We start from the raw sequence: 25044 nt of genomic DNA on the forward strand, positions 1-25044 counted from the left end.
TGTGCTCTTTTGCTTGGGCTCCTGATTTGAAAAGAAGCTCCTGAGGGGTTTGATGTAAAGTGAGTTTTCAGTATGTCACAAGTCACTTCCTGCCTTTCTTCAGGATCCATTGGACTTGCTGGGTTGTGTAAATCCAAACAGCTACCCACTTCTTTGGCAGCAATGCAGAGATGCAGGATATGGAACATGTGAAATCTAGCCATCAAATGTGTCTGGGAGTAAAGCTTTCTCTTTGTCTCTCTGGTGATGGTCTAACAGTGGCGTATTTATTGGAAGCACTGTCTAATTTTTCAGGTTCACTTTGGCGAAGTGGAAGAAGTACGGGACTTGCCTGGCTTTAGTGGAGATCCACTCAGACCAACTAAAGACTGTATTTCTTGAAAGCTACCCGAACACACTTCATACTCAAGTGTGACAAGAGCACCTGGACTGTGAGTGATTTTGCAGAGTGAGGCCCACTGCACAGATTCATCTGTCCCCTTTTATTACTAGTGTTCCTTCTAATGTTCTAAAGAAGTGAACCATATGACTATTCTACAGACAGTTGGGCACATAAGAGGAGGACTTAGCAATGAAAATAAAACCTCACCCATGCATTTGGCACCAGTTAGTAACAATTATTATAGATTCAGGTCAGAGGGCCCTTTTCCAGTACACTTAGGACTCTCCCTAAGAGGGAAGCACAGTATTAGAACCAGAGTCAGAAGGCTCTGTATCAATTGTCCTTACTGAATACATTCAGTGGTTTAGTAACATCAGGTCCTTGTTTCTTTGTGTTATCCATAAACTTCTTTACTTGTTTTGTATCCTATTGAGATACTATATGCAATTCCTACCTCTATAACAAAATACTAAGATTTTTGAGGACAAAGATTCTACCTCATGTTCAAGTCTACCAACACACACACACACACACACACACACACACACACACACACACACACACACAGAGAGAGAGAGAGAGAGAGAGAGAGAGAGAATATGCATACATGATAGGTCATGGATAGACTCACATAAAAAGAGTGATCTGAATAATAGCACACAATTTTAATCAAGTGTTATAATGAATATTGTTTGTACAGCCAATCATTGTTTTAATTCCCCTATTGATACACCAGTACCAAATATTCACTGTTTTTTCACAATCATTTGTTAATTAAATGTATACTTATTAGACAGACATCCTTTACCTTACATACTGACATTTATTACAGGTCTTGGATCCAAGTTGGCAACAATGAGGCTCTCTTCTGTTCTGTTCCTGTATGAATTCGGAGTGAGGGTATGTATCCTTTCCAAAGTGACCTTCCTAATTTTCCCTTCACACATATCACCACATGAGAGAGTCTCTGCCATCTTCTTCAACCTTTTCTTGTTGATAAACAGAAAGGCCAGATAGAATAATAGTCTCCATGATACCACTCTGGGGGATGGCTAACACGGTCCAAAGACCATACTGCGATGCAAACACAAGCTACTGGCCAAGGTAGTCAAGATGAGGACTATCAGTCCATTCCCTCATTCGTGCTCTGTTATACACTGGTTATGATCCTACCATGAGTAGGAGCTTGGAAAACTTTTAGTGGGCATGGCGCTTCTCAACCCTCCACTGACAAACAGCATATCCCTGGTGACAGGTTTGGGTTCTTTCTGCCACAAATGGGCCAGGGTGTTCTCATTCAAAATCAGACATCTCACTTACCATCCCTCTTCTTTCTTAGGGTTGGCTCTTTGGAGAAAAGGTAATAGCTCTCTGGAAGAAACTGGGTGGGGCAGGCTCCCAGAGTTTCTCTGCTGCCTTCCATCACCAGACTTTCCCAGAGCACTGGATCACCATCTGCCTTAAACTGCTCCCTACCCAAAGCTGTTCTGAGGGACTGCAGTATCGCTCCTGTCCTTTACTAACTCTGTCTTCTCCCTGGGCCCACAGGCAGTCTCACATGGTCCTTTCTTCCAGTCATGTGTTTCCTTTCACTTCTTCATGGGGCAGGGCGTGGTCCCAGTCTTCCCTTCTTTCCCAGCTCCTACAGCAGGCCCTCTTCCCACCCCACTCATACTTCCTCTTTCACCAAGAAAGGGCACCAGACGGAAAGGCGCCTGTCACCCTTCTTGGAAGCTGGCTCTGGCTTGGCAAACAGCTTTTCTGAGAAGAAAAATGGCCACATTTAAGTTCTGCTCAGCTGGGCACCTCTCAAACCAAGGGCAATAATCTAGGTGACTAAACATACAAAACACGTAAGTTTTAGGAAATCTAAAAGTGAGCTAGTATGATGATGGCAAAAAGAAAAAACTTGGGAGTGAGGAGATTCAAGTTTTCATTCATTAATAAGAAAATTCCTCAAAAATAAAGAAATTATGTAGAAAACAGATGCGCAATATTCCAACTTGAAATTTAAGATTAAAAAAATTATTTATAAGGAGAAGGGCATGAAAATTTAATTTAATGTTCACCTTAGGTTATTTTGTGTCTTATTGTTCATGGCAATTACCATAAATCTGCATATCAATAAGTGAGAACAGATGTCAGTTGTTACAAGTGCTTGCCAATCAGGTCTGTTAAAAAGTGACAGATGGGTGGTTACAGAACACTCTCATAAGGCCTATTAGCACAGTCACAGGAAGTGTCTGTGGTGTGGACTGCTGGAGATTCAGGGAAGAACACAGGGTCTTTGTGGGCCTATGAGCACACTTCACTCTGGGAGCTGCTCCAACTGCAGCTTCTGAGACTGCCCAGACGCTGCTTTTGGAAACTCTCTTCTTTACTTGTGAAAGACACTTTCAGACAATCTTCTCAGAGACTGGATTTTAAATTCACAAAAGGAGAAAAGAATTTTGTTGTTTTAAGCAAATGTTTCACTACACTTTATTATTACTTTCAAAATTTAGAGCCAGCTTCCAGAAGGGAATTGCAGTCAGCTCAGTCAGATCTGAAATGAAGCTGTTCCCCTATTCCTCAGGAGGTAATTCTTCACCTTTAGCTTCCAGTCTCCACGCTTTTATGATCCTAGGGGAGGACAGAGATCACTTGGGACAGTACTTGCTTACCATTCACAGAGCCCTGGGTTCCATACCCAGCACCGCAGAAACTGCCTGTGGCTTCAGAACATACTGGCGCTTCAGAGGGTAGAGGCAGGAGGGTCATGAGTTCATGGTTATCCTTGGTCATGTATTGAGTTTGTTCTCAGGGACTAAAGGTACACGTGTTTAATGCCAGCACTCGGGAGGCAAAGGCAGGCACATCTCTGTGAGTTACAGCCTACTCCTAATAAATTGGACTTTCCAGAATGAAGTGAGGCTGTTTACTATTTGTCTTAGCGGCTACTTCTTTAGCAGCTGTGGGGCTCTACTTTCAACGGGGATTTGGTATCTGCCCAGTAAGCCACCTGTGTAGGCACCTTATTGGAGCTTATGTTTATGTGAACACACATGGCCTGGCTGGGACACAGTGCTATGTCATAAGCCTTATGGGCACAGGCAGCTCAGGTTTTGAATCAGGCTCAACTGGTTTTGTAATATGGGTGCATAGCCACTAGTTGAATGACTTAGGTTAAATGTATTAGCCTACATCTTCTTAGCTTCACTTGTCCACTTGTTCCATGGCATGCCAACAGTTCCTTATTCATTAGTGGTGTCTGAGAGGTCTGTACCCTAGTCCACACCACTCCAGTTAATGGTGCTATGGTGTCAAGGTAACGTATTTAGCCATTTCACACTTCTGTTTTTCCAATTTGCAATGTAGTAAAGAAGTGACTTTTGCTTTTGGTATACTCTTACAGCTGCACAATGTTACAAAGAATTAGGTTAAATGCAAATGTCGAAGTGTCACCTCTGTTTTCCCATTAGACAGTCTTCTGAGGTGCCACAGTAGCCATGAAGAAGTTAAAAATCAAAAGCATACTTGGTCCTTATTCTTTTTTTCCTTCACCTAAGATACATACTCTTAGGTTAGTTGCAGATTCCATGTTTCTCAAATTTCAAAAATTCACTGAACAAATACTAGAAAAGAGCTAAATACGAGTATGTTTTTGTTAAAAATTTTAAAAGGCAAAATAAAATTGATTACCTTCAAGCACAGTAAGTACACGTAAAAGGGTTCAGCTTATGAAGATTTGATCCTAAATCCATTTCTGCTTTAAAATTCCACATTTAGTAAAGCTTATTTTTTATAGAAACCACAAAAAGTGTAGTTACAAAGGAAAATGGTTTAGATTTTTTTGAAGAAAACATATAGTTGATATATAGCTACAATAAAGCATAGTTCCTTATGGCATAAACTGGAGCTACAGGCAGATGCGGCTGACTTGGGAAGGAGCTTATACGGAATGAGCATTCTGAGACCACTTGGGAGAGACAATCATGCCAATGACAGCATGAGGGGGCCTTGAAGGGAGACAGTCTCCTTTAAAAAAAAAACCCGGAGTAGCTTCATTAGGAGAGACAGCCACGAAGAGATAAGAGAGACAGACACATGAAGCATGTCACTACAGGAAAGCCTTCGCATGCTCCCAACAACACACAGAGTTTCTGACTTCTCTAGGTTTTCAGGAGATGGTGTGAACATGATTAACTATAGCTTACCATATATGCCAAGATGCAGACATTAGGTAGTACTTTAAACTTATCTTGCAGCTGTGTACTGATATTTCATTTGTATTTTAATAAATAAAGCTTGCTTAAAGATCAGAGAGTAAAACAGCTGCCCTGGTCAGCCTTACAGACTGGGCAGTGGTGACACACACCTTTTCAATTTATTTTTTGTTTTGTTTTTCTATTTCATTTTGTTTTTTGAGACAGTGTTTCTCTACAGAGGCTTTGGAGCCTGTCCTGTAACTAGCTCTTGTAGACCAGGCTGACCTAGAACTCACAGAGATCTGCCTGCCTCTGCTTCCTGAGTGCTGGGATTAGAGGTGTGTACCACCATCACTTGGCTGACACACACCTTTAATTCCAGTAGCCACACTAGTATGCCATAGAAAACAGGCGGTAGTGGTGCATGCCTTTAATTCCACTCCTAGAGAGGAATATAAGATGGGAGGAGACAGCTCTCAGGAAGTCTCATTCTGAGGATTCCTGGAGTTAGGATCACCATTTCAGACTGAGGTAGAGGTAAGAGTCAGTGGCCAGCTGTTTTGCTTTTCTGACCTTCAGGTTGAACCCCAATATCTGTCTCTGGGATTTTATTAATAGTGCTACAGAGCTGCAAGAATATCATAGTTTCTTAACTGTAACAGTTGCAGGGATATGTGACCTGATTTTTGTGACTGACAGAGAAAGGTAGATAGCTACAGGGTCTGTGGGCCAACAATCAGACTTTACTGATGTGATTATTTAATAATGTGGCATCTAAAATTTATTTTTCTATTTACTTTTTGCCTTTTTTCTCTCCTCAAATGAAAAATGTTTTGTTCATATAAATAAACCATTTTTAAATCTCTGTCTTCTGAAAGACTATTATGCTTTGATAGTTGTTCATAGCCAAATAGTATTGGTTTGCAAAATGCTTCACACTCTTTGGCAGTAAGAGTTGTGTATATTCTCACCTTTACTATGTCCGACTATCAATCATTCAATAAACATCTGAACACCAGTTGGGACTGGGATTAAATGTCTTCTTAAATTAAATACCGTCTACCTTATTATATGGCTTTTACTATATTTATCATATATAAAGTACTCTGTAACATGTTTTATATTAGATAAACTATCTCCAAACTCTCAGTAGTACATTTGTGAAGGTAGTTACAATGGTTTTAATGGTGATTTTCAGTTTATAGGTAAGGCTAAGGTTAAGTTTTGTAATTAAAAAATGGGCAAATGGGCATTTAACTTGAGCTCAAGTGGGAATGCATCCGAAATATAATTTTTTTGCCTGTCAATTCACAGATTTATTTTCACTCATCTGTTCAGACATAGTCTCTAGTATCTTTACAGGAGGACTGGCTGCATCCATAAGCCACTGGGGCAGGCTTTGGAGCACTGATCAGTTTGAGGTATTCAGGGGTACTCTGATGAGGAAGAAACAACTCTAGGGAAGCTGGAGGAGTTAACAGGTATGGTGGTCTGAATGAGAATGGTTCCTGCAGGCTCATATATTTGGATGTTTGGTTTTCAGGTCGTGTACTGTTTAGAAAGGATGAGGAGGTGTGTCATTGAGGATGGTCTTTGAGTTTTCAAAAGCCCATGCCAGACTCAGCTGCATGTGAGTAGTGCTTATGGACCAGATGTAAGTTGTCAGCTATTTTTCCAGTGCCATGCCATGCCTGCCTGCCACCATGCTTCCTGCCATGATGATCATGGACTAATCCTCTGAAAGTGTAAGCAAGACCCAATTAAATGCTTTAAGGTTGTTTTAGTTATGGTGTCTCTTCACAACAACAGGACAGGAATTAAAACAGCAAGCAATCGATGTCACCCATCTACCATGATCAGCAGGAAAATGACAAGTAAAAAAAGTAAGTCTACCAAAGCTAAGTATTATTTTGGGGACAAGACATTCCATTACTTTATTAAAAAATAAAATACCACAAACCATAAAGCTTTAAATACTTAGAAAGATGAAACTTGATTATTCCCATAAGTGAGAAGTACTTTTTTAAAGCTCCAAAAAAAAAAAAAAAAGAGGTTGGTACCTACATTTTAATACTTTAAATATCCAAGATGTTGGCCTATAATGGACAGTTCAGTATTTGGTTTTACAGTTTATGCACACTTAGGATGACGGATTTAACATGGTCAAGGTTCAAGAAAAGGATTTTTTGGAAACCCTAGAGCATTTACATAATGTCTTTAAATTAGCCATCTTCTCCATGATACCTTTTAGGGTGACTCCTCGATACCCTAGGTTTCCAAAAGAGAACACAGGACGTGTACATGCTAATCTCCTGACCTGTAGCTGACACGGCAGAGGCACACATGGCACACACTTCCTAATGAAAGTACCCTGTCCACTTGGGAAGGCATGTTGTGCCACGCCCCAGGAATAAATGACCTTATCTGCATAACACAGTTCTGAGAGTAGGGGAATCTGAGGCTTCCTTTATGGAAAACCCCTAATTTTGAATATGGGTGGGTCTGTTCTAGAAGGAAAACAAATTGCCTACCTACCTAAAATATGACAAATGTTAGCATGTATTTGAGCAGCTTGCCACTGAGAAGATTTTTTTCCTTTCAAAGAATAGAAGCTTCCCTGAATATATGACTACTATCTCTCCTGTTTCCGTCACAGATTATAAATACATTAGTCATTTAGTGTGAGTCTTAGTCCCAGGCCAGCTTCCTAACACATTTTCTTACATATAATGCAATCATTTAACTAGTTATCATTTTAAAAATACATTTTTGAATAACCTAAAAGCTGTATTACAGTGATAACAATAGATCTCAGTAACTTAGACAATCTGATGAGTTGTCCTTACCCTGTGGACCACAACAAACCACTAGGCTGTTAGTCACAGAATACATACGGAGAGAAACTCGTCAGAATGCAAAATAACAATAACAAAACCAAAACAAGAACAACAATATAAAAACCAACTAAAGATACTCAATTGGAAAAAATATTAAGTGGAAAATAGGAGTTTCTGTAGTGACAAATAAACCTGGCTTTTATTTTATATATGTGGATTTCATTTAGTTAGTAAGGGATGTTCCCTAATTAAAGAAAACTGCTTCATTCTAACATGCCCCCAATCTCTTCTTTTCCTTCCCCTATTTTGGAATCAAACAAGGAAAGACATTCTACTGTTCCTCCAGGAAGGTTAATGGGCACCTGTATTCTGATTTCCTGTGCATACTACCTTCCCTGGCCCTGAGCTAGGGTAGGGTATCAGCAGGGAAGGTGGCCCAGCAGGACTGACCTTTCACTAATCACTGTGGTGCAGCAGCTACTGGCATAGCTCATTATGAAAAGGAATCCTTCAATAAGCTGCTTTTCAAATACAGTCACTCTTTGATTTTTCTGAGAACAAAGATGATACTTTTACATAAAAGCTTCTGATGCACAATTCTGTTAACTGGGTACTAAAGTAAAAAAAGGCACTGTGTTAATTGTCTGTTATTATCAAGGGACTACAAACTGTATCAAATGTAGGCTGGTATCCTGGCTTTTGTTATGGAGGTCAGACATTCCTATTGATCACTTATTATTAAAAATCTTAGAGAATTTAATTATTTCAGCTGCCCTTAGATATAGGAATATCACCGGAAACCTCCCAGCCATCAACCTATTACAAAAATCCCACAAACAACTAAAGAATATACTCTGACAAAATTTGCAATACAACGGCAAGAGAAACACTTCAGAGCAGCTGATTCCAATTTTAATACCCAAGACACAAAAAGCTAGTTTATCTGGTAAGTACTCTTCCTTCATCCTTTGAAACAAGCAAACATTCAGAAAACAGCATGGTCAAAAGGAATGGCATGTGCTTCATGACTTACCAGCCATTTGCTGAATGCCGCTGAATGCACCCAGGTTGCTGGAGGAGGTGGCCTGCTGCAGAAGCTACAAAAGAACACAAGCGCTCAGTCAGAGCAATGTGGAGACAAAGCAACTTCCTCATTATATTTGGGTACAGATTTGTTTTCCTTTCCCTTTACATAGTTGGCTGCCACTCCCTGTTGATGGACTGAAGGTCCCCAGAGTTGGAAGTGTAAATTCATATTAATGTCTAATCTCTATTAAGAAACACAGACACTAGGGAAACTCACGAACACTGCTGTCTTAAAACAATTAATCAATTTACTCTTTTTAACAACCAGGTGCTAAATCTTTTGACACCAACAAAGCATGACTAATTATAACTCTCTGTAGTCTAGTAGTTACCATAACTCCTGTCTGTCAATCAAGGTCCATTCCTTCCTCTTTTCTACTTTCCTTCCCAGTTCAGTTTTTCCTTTCTTTTTCATTAAGTAACATTTAAGAATATTTATTTTTTGAGACCTTCATACATGTGTACAATATACTTTGATTACAATTTCCTCCTCCAACTCCCATTAATTCCCTCTCTGCATCCTACCTCTGGACTTCATATCTTCTTGTTTTTTTATAGCCGACTGAGTCCACCTAGTCACCCATATGTGCATGGTAAATGAGTATGGGACCGTCCATAGATCACAGGCAACATATCAAGGGCCATACACTGACAGAAAAATGGCCCTCCTTCACCTATAGCCATTAACTGTTCATAGTTCCTCAGCTAGAGGTAGTGCCTTGTATGCTCCTTCCCCATCCATGTGCAGAGTCACTTTTCTTTATCCTTCTTCAGAAGCACATGAGTTTACTGACTAAGACCAAAGAATAGCTATTTACAGTCACAGTCACACTGCTAAGCAAGTGGTCACTCATTCTTAAAGATGGTCTTTATCAGCAGAAAAAAAGACAAAGTACGTGACAAAATCTGGAATTATCTGCTATACACCAAATCTGTGTATTTTAGATATGTCAAAAATCTTAAAAAGATATTAATTAATGTGTGAAGGTCTTCATTTTCCACTTTTAAAAATACAGTGTCTGCTGCGCAGAGTCAGTGGGCATCAGAAGGTAAAGCACATGGTTCCAGTTCTGAAGCATTCTTGTCCACCTTAGCTGGACTGTAGGCTAATTTAGGTCCTATCTCAGGATACTGAGTAGATGTGGAGATGTTCTTTTGGTAAGGTAGATTAACAAGATACAACTTACATGTGCGGAAGCAAGCAGTTACGTGCACACTGCCTGTTCTCAAACTCTCACAACAGGAAGAGAGAAGGAACAGACCCTAGGGATTATCCATTTTAATACATAAGAATCTTATTTTGGTTTGATTTGTTGAATTTCTTATCTACTGTGCTTAAAAGTGGCAGCCCTCCCTTCATAGTATATATTTTCTTTGTAAATTAAAGTTGTAAAATTAGCTTTGAAGGTATTTTAAGGAATTAGCAACACCTGCCAAGGTAAGCAGACTACTTAGAAAGTCAAGAAACAATCACCAATAATTACAGGCTTGAACTCCTGTTTAACAGAGAAATAGGGAGTACCTTAATGGCCAAGTCTTTCTAGACAAGAAGACTTTCAAATGAAAAGAGCAAGATGTCTCAGAGGTTAAGAGCACTGGCTGCTTTTCCAGAGGTTCTGAGTTCAATTCCCAGCAACCACATGGTGGCTCATAACCACCTATAATGAGATGGTGTCCTCATGTATGTATGTATGGCATGCAGGTGTACATTCAGGCAGAACACTATATACATAATAAATAAATAAATCTTAAAAAAGAGTAGCGAAGCATGACTAAGAACAGACTGCTAGTAGGACATGAGAAAACCTACTTACTGCTTATAAAAAGGCAATTCGATAAGTGAGGCTATTTTATTATCTGTCAGGTTATGAAACAATTTTCAGATATGGTCACAGGAACACATACCAGAGATTTCTGTGAGCTGCAGAGCAAGGGAAATGTGTCATAATACTGAGACAGGGACCCATGTCTTGGTTTTCAGAAATGGTAGAAGAAGAAGCAGGATTTAGAAAGTATAAAAAGGCCAACCATGATGTTAACCTTGAATGAAAAGTTTGGTAGCTACAATTAAGCTGATGGCCTGTGACTACCTCAACAAAAAATTTGTGGAAAAATAATTAACATAACTTTAATTTTTTTACATTGAAAAAACTTTTAAATGAGCATATAATACAGTGATAAAATACTTCACAAATACAAAGATAAAGTTTTCTAGCTACATTTATAAAGTCTTATGAACATGACTGCCCATTGTGAGCTGAACAAGGATGATACCAATAGATATACCAAACCGGATTGAGAAAAATCCATGAGGCCTCAATCCTACATAAAAAACTAGAGGCAACTGAGGAAAGCTGGGAGATGGAGAAGGAGGGTGTGGTTTTTCCCAGGGAAGAGCACACCAATTGGTTGTCCAGTGCCAAACAGCACTCAAAACATAATGCAGATAGCATTATATGGACAAAACAAGTTATATTTAGGAACATATATGTATGTGTGTATTCATATATATATACATATATATATATACATATATATAACAGTAAAAAAGATGTTACAAAATTGAAAGGGGGATATATTAGAGGGTTTGGAGGGAAGAGAGGGGAGGGAGAAATGCTTTAATTATAATCTCAAAAATCAAAAGAAAGTTTAAAAAGAGTTAGAATACTGATTGTTTCTGGAAAAGAAGAAGGGAGGGAAAAGAGAGAAGTTCTAGGTTACAGGTTATATTCTACTTCGTTATTCGTTTTTGAAAATAAAATTGCCAGACCACAGACTAGAAAACAACCATGGCAGCATATATGTAAATTTAAGCAATACGCTTGGCAAAAGTATCCATGGTATCTTTAAGGATGAAGTGGAGAAATAGCTAGAAAATTACAGTAATATATCTTATACTGGCTTAGACAAAGACAGGAAAAGCATGTCTCCCCTTTCCCCACCTGCCCCTTTACATGGCAAACTCTGCCTGGCAGGGTATGGAAGTGGTGGTGATAAAGCTGGGAACTTAGATAACTGAAGGGCCATAGACACTAGCAGCTATATGATCTCGGTTAAGGTACTATATCTCCTAGAGCCTCCTTTCCTCATCTCCCCTTCCAAAGCAACAGGGAAGATGTCTCACAAAAGAGTGCTGCTTCTGCTACAGTGTAAAACCTTCGAGGAATAGTTAAAATGTGAAATGGTAGAGGTAGAATTAGGATGTGAACATGTCCTTGTCAAACTCTCATGCTACAAGAAAAAGTCTCAAAAGCACAAAATTAAACTTCATTAATAATCATGTAGTGATGGAGGTGGGTCTTGTATCTTATCTGTTGCTTTCATTGATTAACTAATAAAGAAAACTGCTTGGCCCTAATAGGACAGAAAATTAGGTAGGCGGAGTAAACAGAACAGAATGCTGGGAGAAAGAAGCTGAGTCAGGGAGTCGCCATGATTCTCCCACTCCAGGCAGACGCAGGTTAAGATCATTCCTGGTAAGCCAGCTCGTGGGCTACACAGATTAATAGAAATGGGTTAGGTTGATATGTAAGAGCTAGCCACTAAGAAACTGAAATTAATGGGCCAGGTAGTGTTTAAAAGAATACAGTTTCCGTGTAATTATTTCGGGGCATAAGCTAGCCATGTGGGCGGCCGGGTGCCAGGGACGCAGCCCCGGCGCTCCTATTACTACAATGTAGCATAGAGTTGAGGTTTCCAAACAAAGCAGAGAGGCAGAGCACTCACTGGTTCCCAGCCCACATGGACAGTCTCTATAAAGGCTGCCTACCACTTAGAGCTGCAGTAAGAGGTTCTGATGTTCTTGCTTGGGGTTACTACTGTGTCTAGCTTAGTTCTTAAGAGAGGAACTGTCCTAAATTCTGGCTACTGTATCTCAATAAAGACAATGACAAAGTGAGATTAATACAAAGGAAACACTCAGAAATTATGAAAAATGTAAGAGATGGCTCAAAGATCTGTGTCTGGCCTAAAAAGAAACATTAGGGTCATCAAAACAGCTTCACCAGAAAGACAGGGGATAAGGACTGAAGCTGAAATCTTCCTACTACTAACCTGCAGCTGGTGAAGTCTCTGCCAATTCTCTTGGCATTTTTAGACTCTAAAGTTGAGATGATCAGTTATCACGCATGCAGCACCACTTATATAGCAGAGGTTTTTTTTTTTTATGGTGCTTTAAAACACCATAGAAGTCTAGTGTATTGGGTTTTACTCAGTTGCCAACTGGCCACAGTTAAATTTGGCACATTCTTATGCTAATCAATTTAATTAACAAAAACCTGCCCTAATGTTGATTTCATAGTCCCTGGAACTCAAAACGTAAGGAAAGTAAATTTTTGACATACTTATGGACAAGTAGCTTTTATCAGTTTTGGAGTTATGTTCCTTTCCTCCATGAAGACCACACAGACCCACAGACTCCAGCACTTACCGCCAGGTACTGTGGGGTAAGTCCGCCCAGCCCTGTCAGGTTCCCCCAAGTGGCAGTGTTGAGCTGTTGCATCTGCTGTGCAAGCTGCTGTTGGAGGCGTCTTTGCTCTTTGTCCTTCTGAGTGTCAGCAAACTTCACCACGATAGGTGAAGAGCAACCCTGTGGTCAGACACATTGGAAAGTGAAGAGGATGTTACAGCCTGATTGAATCCCTTTATAATATTCAGTCATCACTGGAGTTATCTTTCTTAACTATCTTGGGGCACATGGAATGGTCTGGAATGGTTTAAAATGGTTTGATATTCCTTCTTCTCTGTATGGTACCATCAACAGAAGACTTCATATACTGCCACTGGTTTCTTTAATGGGATCTGTTGATTGGTGAAGACACTTATTACACTGTGTCTTCTCCATGTGTCTTCCTTCAACTTTCCGGGACTTCCTTCAAGACAAAGACCTTATCTTTAATTAAACTTCAGGGTTTGCTTGATTAAAGATAGCTTGTTGGTGTGTCTGCCATTTCTATAGATGGGTAGAGGATAAAGGGACAGAAATCGCAATTGGAATGAAAATATCTCACTCATTTTTTTACCATTCATTTATTTTCAGTTATGTATTTATGAACACTGGAACAATGAAGGTAATTTTGACACAATAAAAGAAAGAAGTGAGTTTCATTTCAGGAACATGGATGAAGGACAGAGATATAAAAATACATATAGGCACTAGTCAAAGTAATCATTCACATGTTCTCAGAAAGGTCTCTTTTCCTCCTTCCGTTCTTTCAAAGTCCCCAGAGCAAACCAAAGGATCCAGAAGCACATTTTTTTCTAGTCAAAGTAATGTCTCTTAAATGGCAGGAGAAGGAGTTTACATGGTTCCTTTTCTCTATTAATTTCACCAATCTACAAGTCTCATTCAGTTTTAGTTTCCTTTTAAAGGTAAGGAGTAAAAATAGTGAGAAAGACATGGTCAAAGGTCGTATAATAAAATAAACTAATTTTTGAGTTAGATATAATCTTTGGGAAAATATTAGCCTACTACTTTAAGTAGGATCATCCTATCTCAAACACCCTTGAAACATCTGCTACTTGGTAAGGACGCAGCAGAACAATGCCCTCCTTCCCAAGCCTTTTGTCTTGACACGGGCCATGAAGCACATTCCTTCATCATTCTGTTCCAGTTTGCTGAGATTTTTTAAAAAAGGTATTTTGACCCAAGTGGTTAAATAAAATTTTATTATGTGATAACAGACTTCTCTCACAAAAGATATATTCCTATTTAAATGAACTTTCCCCCCGATTCCAATTGGGTCATTTTACTTTCTTCTAAAAGACAAACTTGCATGCTTTTCCTTATCACTTTGGGTAGTTACTGGGAATTTTGCTGTGAATTAAGGCTATCAAGTTTGCTATTTAAGAAAGTGAGGTGACTTTCAGTGTGGAACTTCTAGTCTATCAACCTATAGCTCTGGGAAGCAGACTCATGGTACAGAATGTTATAGGTCAATAAATTACCTCTATTATAACATTTCCATCATTAAAAACTCCAATATGCCTTTTTCTTTATCTAATACACATTTCAGTACTTTACTACTTCTTAAATGAGAGCAAAATACTCTGAGGATGAAAACAGCACAGAGAAGCTTTGCATGGAGAAGTTGATGCATGCTGCATCAACTGTGTTCCATAACGAATGACAGCATCTTCTCCTAATAGTGCATTTAGTGATTTCTTGTTATTAAGTATGAAAAAGGCATAAAAGCAGAAAATTAAATAACTGTAGCTTTAAATGTGACTTGTCTAAGTCATGAAAGAAAAACAAGTGGGCACAGTGTAGAGAAAAATGGGGAAGTAGATGCTATATCCATGTTTAAAGACAGATCTTTGAACATTCACATCATTTTAAGTTAAATAATGTCTGACTTAAGATGTGTACCAAAGTCCTGAAAATAATGTAATTAGTTAAAAATCAAACGCATAACCCTTAGTTGTATGATTAAAGTAGAACGGCATGGCATGCACTGTTCTGCTTAGAAGTCAATTTTGTAAATCAAACTGAGGGTCCTTGGTTTAAACATGGGTATCCAGTTTTAAAAAGGAGTCTACCAACTCTGATGGAATCACAATAGAGATCTTAAAAATAAACCTGGGCCAGCCTTATATAGTGTTTTTTCACATGAAAGCATCTTGCACTTTGGTTTTGGTTCATCCTGATTCTGCCTTGTATTTTGAGCTCGGGCCATACAGGCATTCTCTATGAACTCATTTGGGGATGGCAGCACTTTTAATTGTCAAAAGTACTTAGAAACCTTATCTAAGGGGAGATATATTTTGGTATAAATCTCTCAATTATAGGAAATAAAAATAGTTATATGCATGTATGTAAATAAATATATATGAAAACTGTTTTCTTAACAGCACTTTCATTTTAATGTCTAAGCTGAAAAATAGCTTGAAATCCACAAATCTAGAGCAGTCTACAAGAAAGGGGAAGTCAAAATATCAGGAATGTGACTGCATGGTATGCAAGATTGAAATCCTGCTTATTATTTGTTTGATTTTCACCCATGCTTGCCTTCAGGTGAGGTGGGGGTGGGATTGTCTTAAAAATGCATTGCACTGCAAGGAAAACACATTAATTATATATGTTAGGAATATCAAAGTCAAAATAAATGTTCAAAAAAGACAATAGGCTTTGCAATGCTGATGTCACAACTCAGAAAAGTACAGTAAACACTTAATGACAAAGCCATGCACATCCCTCCAACCCTTTCCACCCACCTTCTTAATGAATATATAGAAGTTTCCCATAAAACATGACGCATAATGATTACTTAGCTCCCAGCATGCTTTGGAAGATGCAGCATTGCAAAAACAAAAACAAACGAACAAACAAACAAACAAAAAGTCCCAAAAATAAAACCCCAGTTACAGGGGGATTTTAAAAAAAGAAGCTCAAACAATTACTAGTTTTTGCACATTAAATAAAATTAAAAGTATTTTTGTTCAAATAGGAAAACACAGCTTCAGATAACACCACAAGGCCACCACCTCTGGGAAAGTCACCCATACACAGATACAGTGTACATAACACAGCAGCACATGCACTCTCAAATGGTTCTACCAGACGATACAGAGTAAGTGATGGCAGGTCACTTTTGGAATGTTCTTGTGCAAAATTCTGAAAGGCCACGATCCAAATCACAGACTGAGTACAGAGAGCCGTGCGTCTCCACCTGTGGCATATTTCACATTGCTGATTCTCCTGTTTGAGTCACAACCTCTTAAGAGATTGGATTTGAGCCCATGTCTTTCTTGTTTACCTTTAAGTAAAGGGACAAATCTGATTTTTCTGGAGACTGAAAATTAGCATTTCATTGTTAAATAGGAGCATTATTAACTTTTTTTTTTATTACAGCAGCAATCTGAGGTGGGGGTTATTCAGCTTAGTCCATACCAGTCCTGCTGTGGGATATGTATTCAATCCTCTATTTGTCAAAGGGTCCAGAATGACACTTTGCTTCAAGTGCCTCGTATCTCAGGACCTGGGTTACTCCAATTAAAGGCTCAAAAGACAGCTGTAGGGCAGGTGAGAGGTTTCACTAAGGTGCATTTCAAGTCATCAGGGGAAATGCAAGTGGAAAGAGAGAAGAGGGGGAGGGGCGGAGAGGGGAACAGAGAGAGGGGGATGAATATGAGTGAATGAAAAGCGCAATGGTGAAAGTTTAAATCTGTGATTGTCATGTGAACAATCCACACAGGAGAGAACTGCTTTACCATTCCCCATCATTTGCACAAAGAAAACAAAGAAAGGGCAGATGATACAGTACCTCCATGGTCTGAGACTGATGCATGGCTTTGATTGCATTCTGTGCCATTGCCCTTGTAGAAAATGTGACAAACGCACAGCCTGTGGGAAACAAGGGGACAGGGAGCAGGAAAGACAAAAAACAACAAGACAAAAGGGTTGGACGCTTGTTAAACCAACACAGTCTACGAGAACTGCCACAAGACGACACTGTTCTCAGTAGTACATAAAAATAAACAGCTTCTCTCTTCGACTTTGTCTTATTTGCTTTTTATCCACAGTGCTGAATTGCTAATCCGACCAAAGCAGAACAATGTGTTCATCAGCATTCTTTTAAAGGGAACTAGGGAGCATGGTTGTGTACTCTTTTCCCCACAACATTTGAAAGTAGCAAGAGATAACTTGCATTTTCTAAGTTAAAGGTGGGCTACTTTCTATCTTTTCCTTGTCTGAGAGCATGCACACACCAGGCTGTTGTATTTTAAAATCTATCACTGAATTTTAAGAAGGAAATAAAGAATTCATCACACCAAGGGTAAATAAGCAAATAAATTTCAAGATCTCAGAATGTTAACAATTAAATATATCTAATTCATCTCGGATAGTTAGAAACATATATAAATAGAAATTGATGCTATTCAAATGTAAACAAATATACTAAATCCATTACAAAGTAGTAACTACTAATTAGCAACAAAAACAATTACTTTGAGAAAATTCAACAGTGCATATGAAATAAATTACAAAAACTGTAATTTGCACAAAAATTTTCATGATTTTGGAAGATGTAACTTTCTGAAAGGAATCAGAGATTTGACCTGAAGCTTAACACATACAAGACAATGTACATTTCTCTGAACATCTACTGAGACCTGTAAAGCTTTCCGTGTTTATTTTATCTAGTGGTATAAAACTGCTAGTGTCTACGGTGCTGGTTCCTGCTTCTGACCGCAGCACTGGCCACCACTCAGGTCACCACTTGAACTACATGGCTCATCACCCTTTGTGCTAATAAAAACACTGCCTTGTAGAATTTACTTTTTATCCATCATATATCCTTGGGCTTCTTAGAGAAAAAGGCTGTAAAATTAATGCAGATTTAGGCTGATTTTATAATAATACCACAGCACACTAAAAGCTTAGTGAAAGCAATACAGACTTATTTCATTTATGATCTCTAATGACTTTAAAAGTGCATTGATTTTCAGCTTCTATTGCCTTGCACAGTTTGAACTTAGGTATCAGCGAATAATTTAGTGTTCCACTCAATTTCCTCAAAACATTATTATTACTACTTAAAAGATTTCCAAATGAAGCAGATCTAAATACTGAGACGCTGAAACCTATCGTCATTTCAGAGCACAATGCATGAAAGCAGAATTCTGGCATCAACAGTAGAAGATTGTTGCCCCTGTGACCAATAAACAAAATAGAACATTCTAGATTCAAACAGCCAGCAGATTGTTTGGTTTATGTAAATCAATTTGTGAGTCATAAAATATATTTTCTTCTTTTGTCCTGCATTATGTACCTGGTAAGAATATCAAGTCAACACTGCTGTGGTGCTTTCTAATAAAACAGCATTAAGAGAAAGCAGTGTCTGTCCATCATCCCCAATGCACAATGACATCCAGTCATGAAAGTAAGTAAATGCGTATGTTTTGCAACATGTTATCTTTAACATACAAAAGTTCCCAGTACACAGGAAGGTCATCCCATACTCGTCCCACCAGCTGAGCAGGTCTTAAGAAGCAGGCAAGAAGTCCAGCTGTTACGAGTACTGAGGTGCTGCATGTAATTTTCTGAGAGAGCATCAACTGATGAGGTTTACTATTCATGTTGCACGTACCCAGACATGACTGTAGCTTTTGCCACCAATGAAAGCAATGGGCTTCTCTAAGAAATCTAGATCATGTGTATAAAATAGCATGTGAGACAGACAACAGTGCCTCCCCTCCACTGGTTTCCATACTGAAGCTGAGATCTAAAATTATACTCTCAAATTTAGCATTTGTTTCAAAGCACTATTTCCTTACAATGTTACGATCCTCACTGAAATTACAGAGGAAATAAGACTAAGAGATTTTAATTTTTCCACTTCTTGCCTTGAGACTATAATATGGAGGCCACAGGAAATCATCTAGCAGAGGTATGTTTGAAAGCATGTGAATTCTGCTTTAATAGTCACAAAAATTGTTATTTTCACTTCATTTGCTTTTATTAGCTAGGAATGTGTGCCAGACTGGCAGTTTCCAAATGGGGGTTAAAGTGCATTAGAAACATGCAAAATGTCAATAAGAATCAATAAGGTACAGTTTATGCATTTATCACAATTTCACACAAGTAACTTGTAAGTAACTTTGGGAGAAAGATAAAGCAATTAGCAGGAACAATAAAAACTCTATCAACTCAAACCATTGCCCTCTCCTTTAAGAAGCCTTCAGTTAAAAACTCAAGCAATGCTTCTAATTGTACAATCCTAACTCATTTAAAAAAATGATCTGACAAATGATCTGACTTCTTTAATCTCTTTATCTTACTGGCAGTGATGCAGGAAGAGAGAAGCTGTCTCCTTAGGGTTTTTGCCAAGTTCTGTACTGTGTGCTGTGCTCAGTTGCTTAGGAGGAAAAACTACTGTGTCATTTATAAAGTGGGAATACACAGTGAAAAATTTTACACTCAGTGCATCTCAGGACGAAGTTAAGCAATTTAGGATTAATTCCTTTTGGGATAGTAAAGCTTGTTTACCTTTGTAATTTCTCTAAATCAGGAGAGGCTGTGGCAGTTGTATGGACAGATGCTAATTTTCTTTTTTCTTTTCTTTTTTTCTTTTTTTCGAGACTGGATTTCTCTGTATAGCTTTGGAGCCTATCCTGGAACTAGCATTGTAGACCAGGCTAACCTTGAATTCACAAAGATCTGCCTGGCTCTGCCTCCTGAATGCTAGGATTAAAGGCGTGTGCCACTACTTCCTAGCGATTTTAATTTTCTTTTCAACACAAGTACAAACACAGTAGTGGCTGTAGTTTTTGGTCTCCGATGTATGGCTTTTCACCAACATAGGATTATAAGAGTTCTACTATTTAAAATTGGCCACTGCTTTTTTTACAACTGAATCAGAAGGCTTTCTATTAGGCACAAGTATCTTATGTCCTAACTGGTCCTTTCTGTATGCAGTGGCACTCACTGAGTCTTGACAGGACTATACCTCTGGTTTTGTAGTGTTAGCCCTTAACTACTGAGGACTGTTAAATGTACCATCTAGGCAATTACTACTCTGGTATCCTCAATGCTGGAGAAATTAGACTGGGGAAGAAAGATGCAAGTATTAAAACAACGACACCATATTTCTTTTATTTTTGGTTTTGATAGAGTACTATATATATATGTCTTAAGACTGTCAAATAAATATAAGGGAAAAATCCTTTTGTGGCTAACCTGCAGTTTAGCTTGCAATTAACTGTCTCCACTTTCCGAATGTTGGAGATTACTAATAGGAATGAGGAATGGAACTCCTCTTATTACACAAGTGCAAAGGCTGTCATGGAGGATGGCTTCTTGACACACATCCATCACATGCCATTTCAGATGAAAGGGCTTCACCCCCATTTCTTTCCTTTTTCTTTTCGTTTTGAGATGTTTTTCTGTGTAGCCCTGGTTGTCTTGGTACTTGCTCTGTAGAGTGGGCTGGCCCTGAACTCAGATCCAGCTGCCTTGCCTCCTGAGAATTAGGATTAAAGGAGTGAACTACCATCACCCAGTGAAAGGGCAATCTTAACTCAGTGGTTCTAACTCTTCTCTCAGTTAACAAGAGAATTTTATAGAAATAGATGAATTCTTGCTTTATACTAAAAAACAAAAACCCCGAAACCCCCAAAGTTAGAACTACCTTTAAAAACACAAATGATCCCAGGGTCTCTTAGTTTTTTGTGAAGCTTTTTTCAAAGAGGCACAGTGGCCTTCTGTATCTTCAATAGAAGAAACATGATTTTAAGTTACTGTGCAGCAAGAAGGAGACTTCAAAGTTTGGAAAACTCACTAATATACAAATTATCACCTAACAAAGACAATGTAGCCAATTTTTCTTGCTGTATCTTTTTAGTACAGGCAGGAATGATCAAACACATAGTACAGAATAATACTTGGGCACATGCATTAGTAATCTAATGTATCATAGGCAATGTTGGGTTAGTTTACTGAAAAATGGCATTGACACATCAATCATTTATTTATGGCATCTGAATTTGGGTACAGACTACAACCTACTTAGGAAATGGCAAATGTCATTGCTTAGATGAGGCTGGAAGACTATTTTGAACAAGATGGCAAAACGCAGTCAGTGTTTTGGGGGATATGGGGTGAAAATTTCCATGTAGATAAATGTTTAGGTACTGTGCGGACAGGACTACACTGTGAACAAAACAGTCTTCTCCACAAACCTGTCTGAACAGTCAAAAGCTCTATCCTAATATACTGCTTGAATACAACAAGGAACAAATGAGGATTTAACTGCTAAACCCAGGCTGTGCTCTTCCCTGAAAACATTCGTCAAGGGCTTAGGCTGGGAATGTTAGAACACAGCTGGAATACTCTTAAACATGCAGAAAGCAAGTTACCTTAAATGGTAGTGAAGATTTGACTACAGTTTGTGGGAAAGAAAAATGAAATAGACTTTTCCCTGACTCCAAGTTATAGATACTCAATTGCCACTGTGCAGAAAACCCCGTAGGTTAGATCTCAATAGCTTTTTTGACTGTGGATCAGTGAGAACATGTTTAGTTTAGGTGACACTGTCAAATGTGTACATTTGGTTTAGAAACCTCAAGCTTTGCTTCTAAGAGCGAATGTCTCACTGGAAAGGCCATGGATGGGTTGTGGTGGCCTACTAGCTTTCTCCTGGAGAGCTCTGCAGGTGCCTAAGAAGTGCAGCTGTCCTTGCAGAATGATGTAATTATTGATATGAAGCTGCTTAAAAATGATGAGCAGCACACTTTCCAAAACAAGAGAGTCAATAGAACGTCCCCAGTGGAGGAAAGGCCTGCCTAGATCTGGGCATAATGTCCTTTGTGTGGATAAAGAGTTATGTATGACGGGCAGGTGCCGGGTACTTTCCATGTAGATACTTACAACCATTTCCTGAGGGTGTCCGTCCTGGGACATGTACTAGCTATGGTGAGTTTTCCCCCAATGACTCTAACTGAAATAGAAACAGGGTGTGATAGGTACAGCTGTGAGTCCTGGCAGCCTTGAGGCTCTATGCTGATGAGTAGTGTCCTGAGTCGACATGTCTGAGGAGGCTTGGCAGAGTGCCCACTAGGGAGGAACTGAAATGGCTGATGTGGCAGAGGCGGAATGGAGGGGGAAGCCTATTTGACTAATTGTCTTCATATTTATAGCTAAACTGGTGAATGCAGAAGAAAGGCAAGTGGCTAACTACTCAGCTGTACCTCGCCATACCATCACTGCAGAGCAGTTCATATTCTGACCTGGAAGACGGGAACTCTTCAGGGCAGCCATGCTTTCCTTTCACTTTATTTTCGTGGATTACTTTTTCAGCAGTTGAGCTAGCAACAGATACTGAGGGAAAAATGCCAAGTATCTTTCATCTGAAGTGCCACTAATGGGGCATTTATTAATATTTGATTGAAAACTGAAATTCTTTAATGAGAACAAAATAGTAGCATGGAGTAGAATTGTTCTTTTTATCAAATACAGTGATTCAGGAGCAGGTCCCTGTAGCTAGGAGTCCCTAGCTCCTATTAGTTGAAAAATATATCACTGTCTTTGAATTTCAGAATAAATGATTATAAATGGGTATTTTCTTTTTATCCAATAGGGAATTCACCAGGAACCATTTTGCTGTTCAAAGAAGGTGGTGGGAGGGTATTTTCTTCTTTACACTGAGTCCAGTCGTTTGCATAAAAGACAAATGAGAAGGCACCCATAACTTACTAGAGGAAGAGGCTACTTTGAGGGTTAAGTGTTTGTTAATCAGCCAAACAGCAGATCAAATTAGCTAAATTTTTATTGAGTGTTCTGTTCTTTCCCATGAAAGTCGTGCTGCTCCAAAATCTCACAGGCAGCAAATACTAATGTCTACCTATAGCTACCCAGAGTGTCTTTATCACCATCTCCTGTAGAGCAGAGGCAGTGAGATGGAGGGACCACGTCATAGCTGGCTAGGATGAGCAGAGGGACGGCAGAAAGCCAGCACTCAGGTCCACACTCACGGTCTCTATGCACCCATACAGACAGTAAGTGAGGGAAAAGTCAGTAACTGGCAACTAAAGTCGTCCTGTGAGAGAAGCAAGACAGATATATGTTCACTGCTGTCATCTATGAATGGGGAAACTAAGAAATAGAAATAGGAAAATAAATTGACTGAGGCCACATGCCATCAAAAACTCTAGGACAGGAAATTAGAGTCACTGACCCCTGAGCTACTGTAAACTGCGCTCTAATTAATTTAAAGACATCTTTTCCTTCTCCCCTTTACTTCCTTCCCTCCTTCTTCTCTCCCTCCCTCCCTACTTCCTCTCTCCTCCTCCCTCTCTCATTGTCTTCTTCACGCTGTCTGTATTGCTTGTCTCAGGCACTGTCTGTTATTTAAGGGTTAGAAATTCAGCACTGGAGTGAGGGTTAAATAACTGGTATTTCAGAATTGACAGAGAATGAATGAACTGTGATTTGCACAGTGCTCTCCTTCCCCCACCCCTTTAAACCACCTTCAGAGGAAAATATAGGAATCAAATTTGGGTGTCAGTCTCCTAGTTTACTGATGACCTCATTTGGAACTTGAAGGTGGATGTGGGTCAAACTTTAGTTCTCTGGGATTTTAGTTCTAGAAGCCAACAACATGAAGCTTTATGTCTAAGATTAATAAAAAAAAAAAAACCTTCCTCGCATGGCTTTAAAATCAGGCAAGAATGGCGAGACGGGTGAAAATGATCAAGTATGAAAATTATCACCTTGACACTTACGGCCTGGCTACTTATTGTAATGTGTGGTTTGGGTACCAGAGCTGGCCCAGAATCAGAGCTTGAGAATGAGCAAAGTTTTTGATTATCTCCATGGAAACTGCACTGCTAAATGAAGATATCTTCTTCAAACTGAAAAGCGTTTGGCATATCCACTTCTACTTTGGACTGACTTGGGAAACTGCCGTCAGACAAATGTTAATATGTACTGTCAATCTTCGTATAGTTTAAGGAAGGAGGTGTGTGGTCTTGTCAGGGGGAGGGGAAAGAGAAGCATGGTCCCTGCTTACCAAACTGTAGTATTCCTCAGGGCTATGAGCTACAGCTTTTGCTTCTATTGTTGTGGCAGAAGAAGAGCCTACAATCTTCTTAAGGTCAGAGTCATTTTTCTATCATTTAGAAGACTGGACTGAGGGCTAGAGGCTTGGTAAGAGGCAGAGCAGGACAGGTCTGGTTACGCTGGGCACACACCTGCTCTGCACTGCATGAGCAGCAATCTCTTTCTAGGCTTGTACGGCTCTTAGGAGGACCACATCTTTACTGTTTGTTCAGGTAAACAGAAAGAAAAGTATGGCTGAGTATCTCGTCTCATCTTCCAGCTTTCCTTCTTGTCCCCCCCCCCAATTTGCTCAATTTGAGGATGAAAGGGGGTACAGAGCTAGGGCAGCCTGTCAGCATTCCATGGGGCCTGGCACTCAGACCTTTTCACCTGGAGAAGTATGAGATGATAATTTTGGTTATAGAGAAAAGTTCAAGTTGGATAACTTGCTCACATGGGACACACTGCAAGCTGACTTCCTGCTGTATGCGATGCCTGCATCTCCCTTGACTGTGACACAGAGTTCCAATTATCACTTAAGGAAAGAGACTTTACAGAGAGCACACTCACCTCGACTCAGCCCGTCGGGTCCCCGGAGAATTCGGCATTCTTCTATTTGGCCAAATGGAGAAAACATCACTCTGATATCATTCTCATTACATTTCTTTGAAACCATTCCTATGAACAACTTTCGATCTTCCACAGCTAGGAGATAAAAATAACAAACGAACAAAGGCCATGTCATCTTTTTTTCTTATAATCAATGCTTCATTAACAACCAGGCTTGGGCATGTGAGAACCAATACAGTCCTGGAGCTAACTGTAGACCTGTGTCTCCCTTTTCCTCTAGCTCACCCTATGTGGTCTGTCTTCCACTCTGACCCAAGAACAATTTGTTTAGCTTCTAACTAGCCAGGCTGGTTACACTTGACACAGAAGTCGATTCTAGAGGAGAAAGTCATTCTGTTTCTTGAGAATCATCTCTGACAGTTCCTGTCTGTGTAAAACTAGAAACAG

At 39.3% G+C, this 25044-nt stretch overlaps 1 protein-coding gene across 13 annotated transcripts in view; it reads right to left on the reverse strand.

The window, feature by feature from the left end:
- Celf2 (CUGBP Elav-like family member 2) overlaps window positions 1-25044 on the reverse strand; it is a 521002-nt gene that overhangs the window by 51970 nt on the left and 443988 nt on the right. For all 13 annotated transcript variants that reach the window (XM_005354871.3, XM_026782961.1, XM_026782962.1 and 10 more), the window contains 4 exons: window positions 24598-24732; window positions 16754-16833; window positions 12922-13080; window positions 8440-8503 (listed from right to left, as the gene is read on the reverse strand). In XM_005354871.3, coding sequence (XP_005354928.1) covers window positions 8440-8503; window positions 12922-13080; window positions 16754-16833; window positions 24598-24732 — 438 coding nt within the window. The remainder of the gene's footprint in view (window positions 1-8439; window positions 8504-12921; window positions 13081-16753; window positions 16834-24597; window positions 24733-25044) is intronic.

The sequence above is a fragment of the Microtus ochrogaster genome, chromosome 16, assembly GCF_000317375.1.
Source record: "Microtus ochrogaster isolate Prairie Vole_2 chromosome 16, MicOch1.0, whole genome shotgun sequence".
Taxonomy (NCBI): Eukaryota; Metazoa; Chordata; class Mammalia; order Rodentia; family Cricetidae; genus Microtus; species Microtus ochrogaster.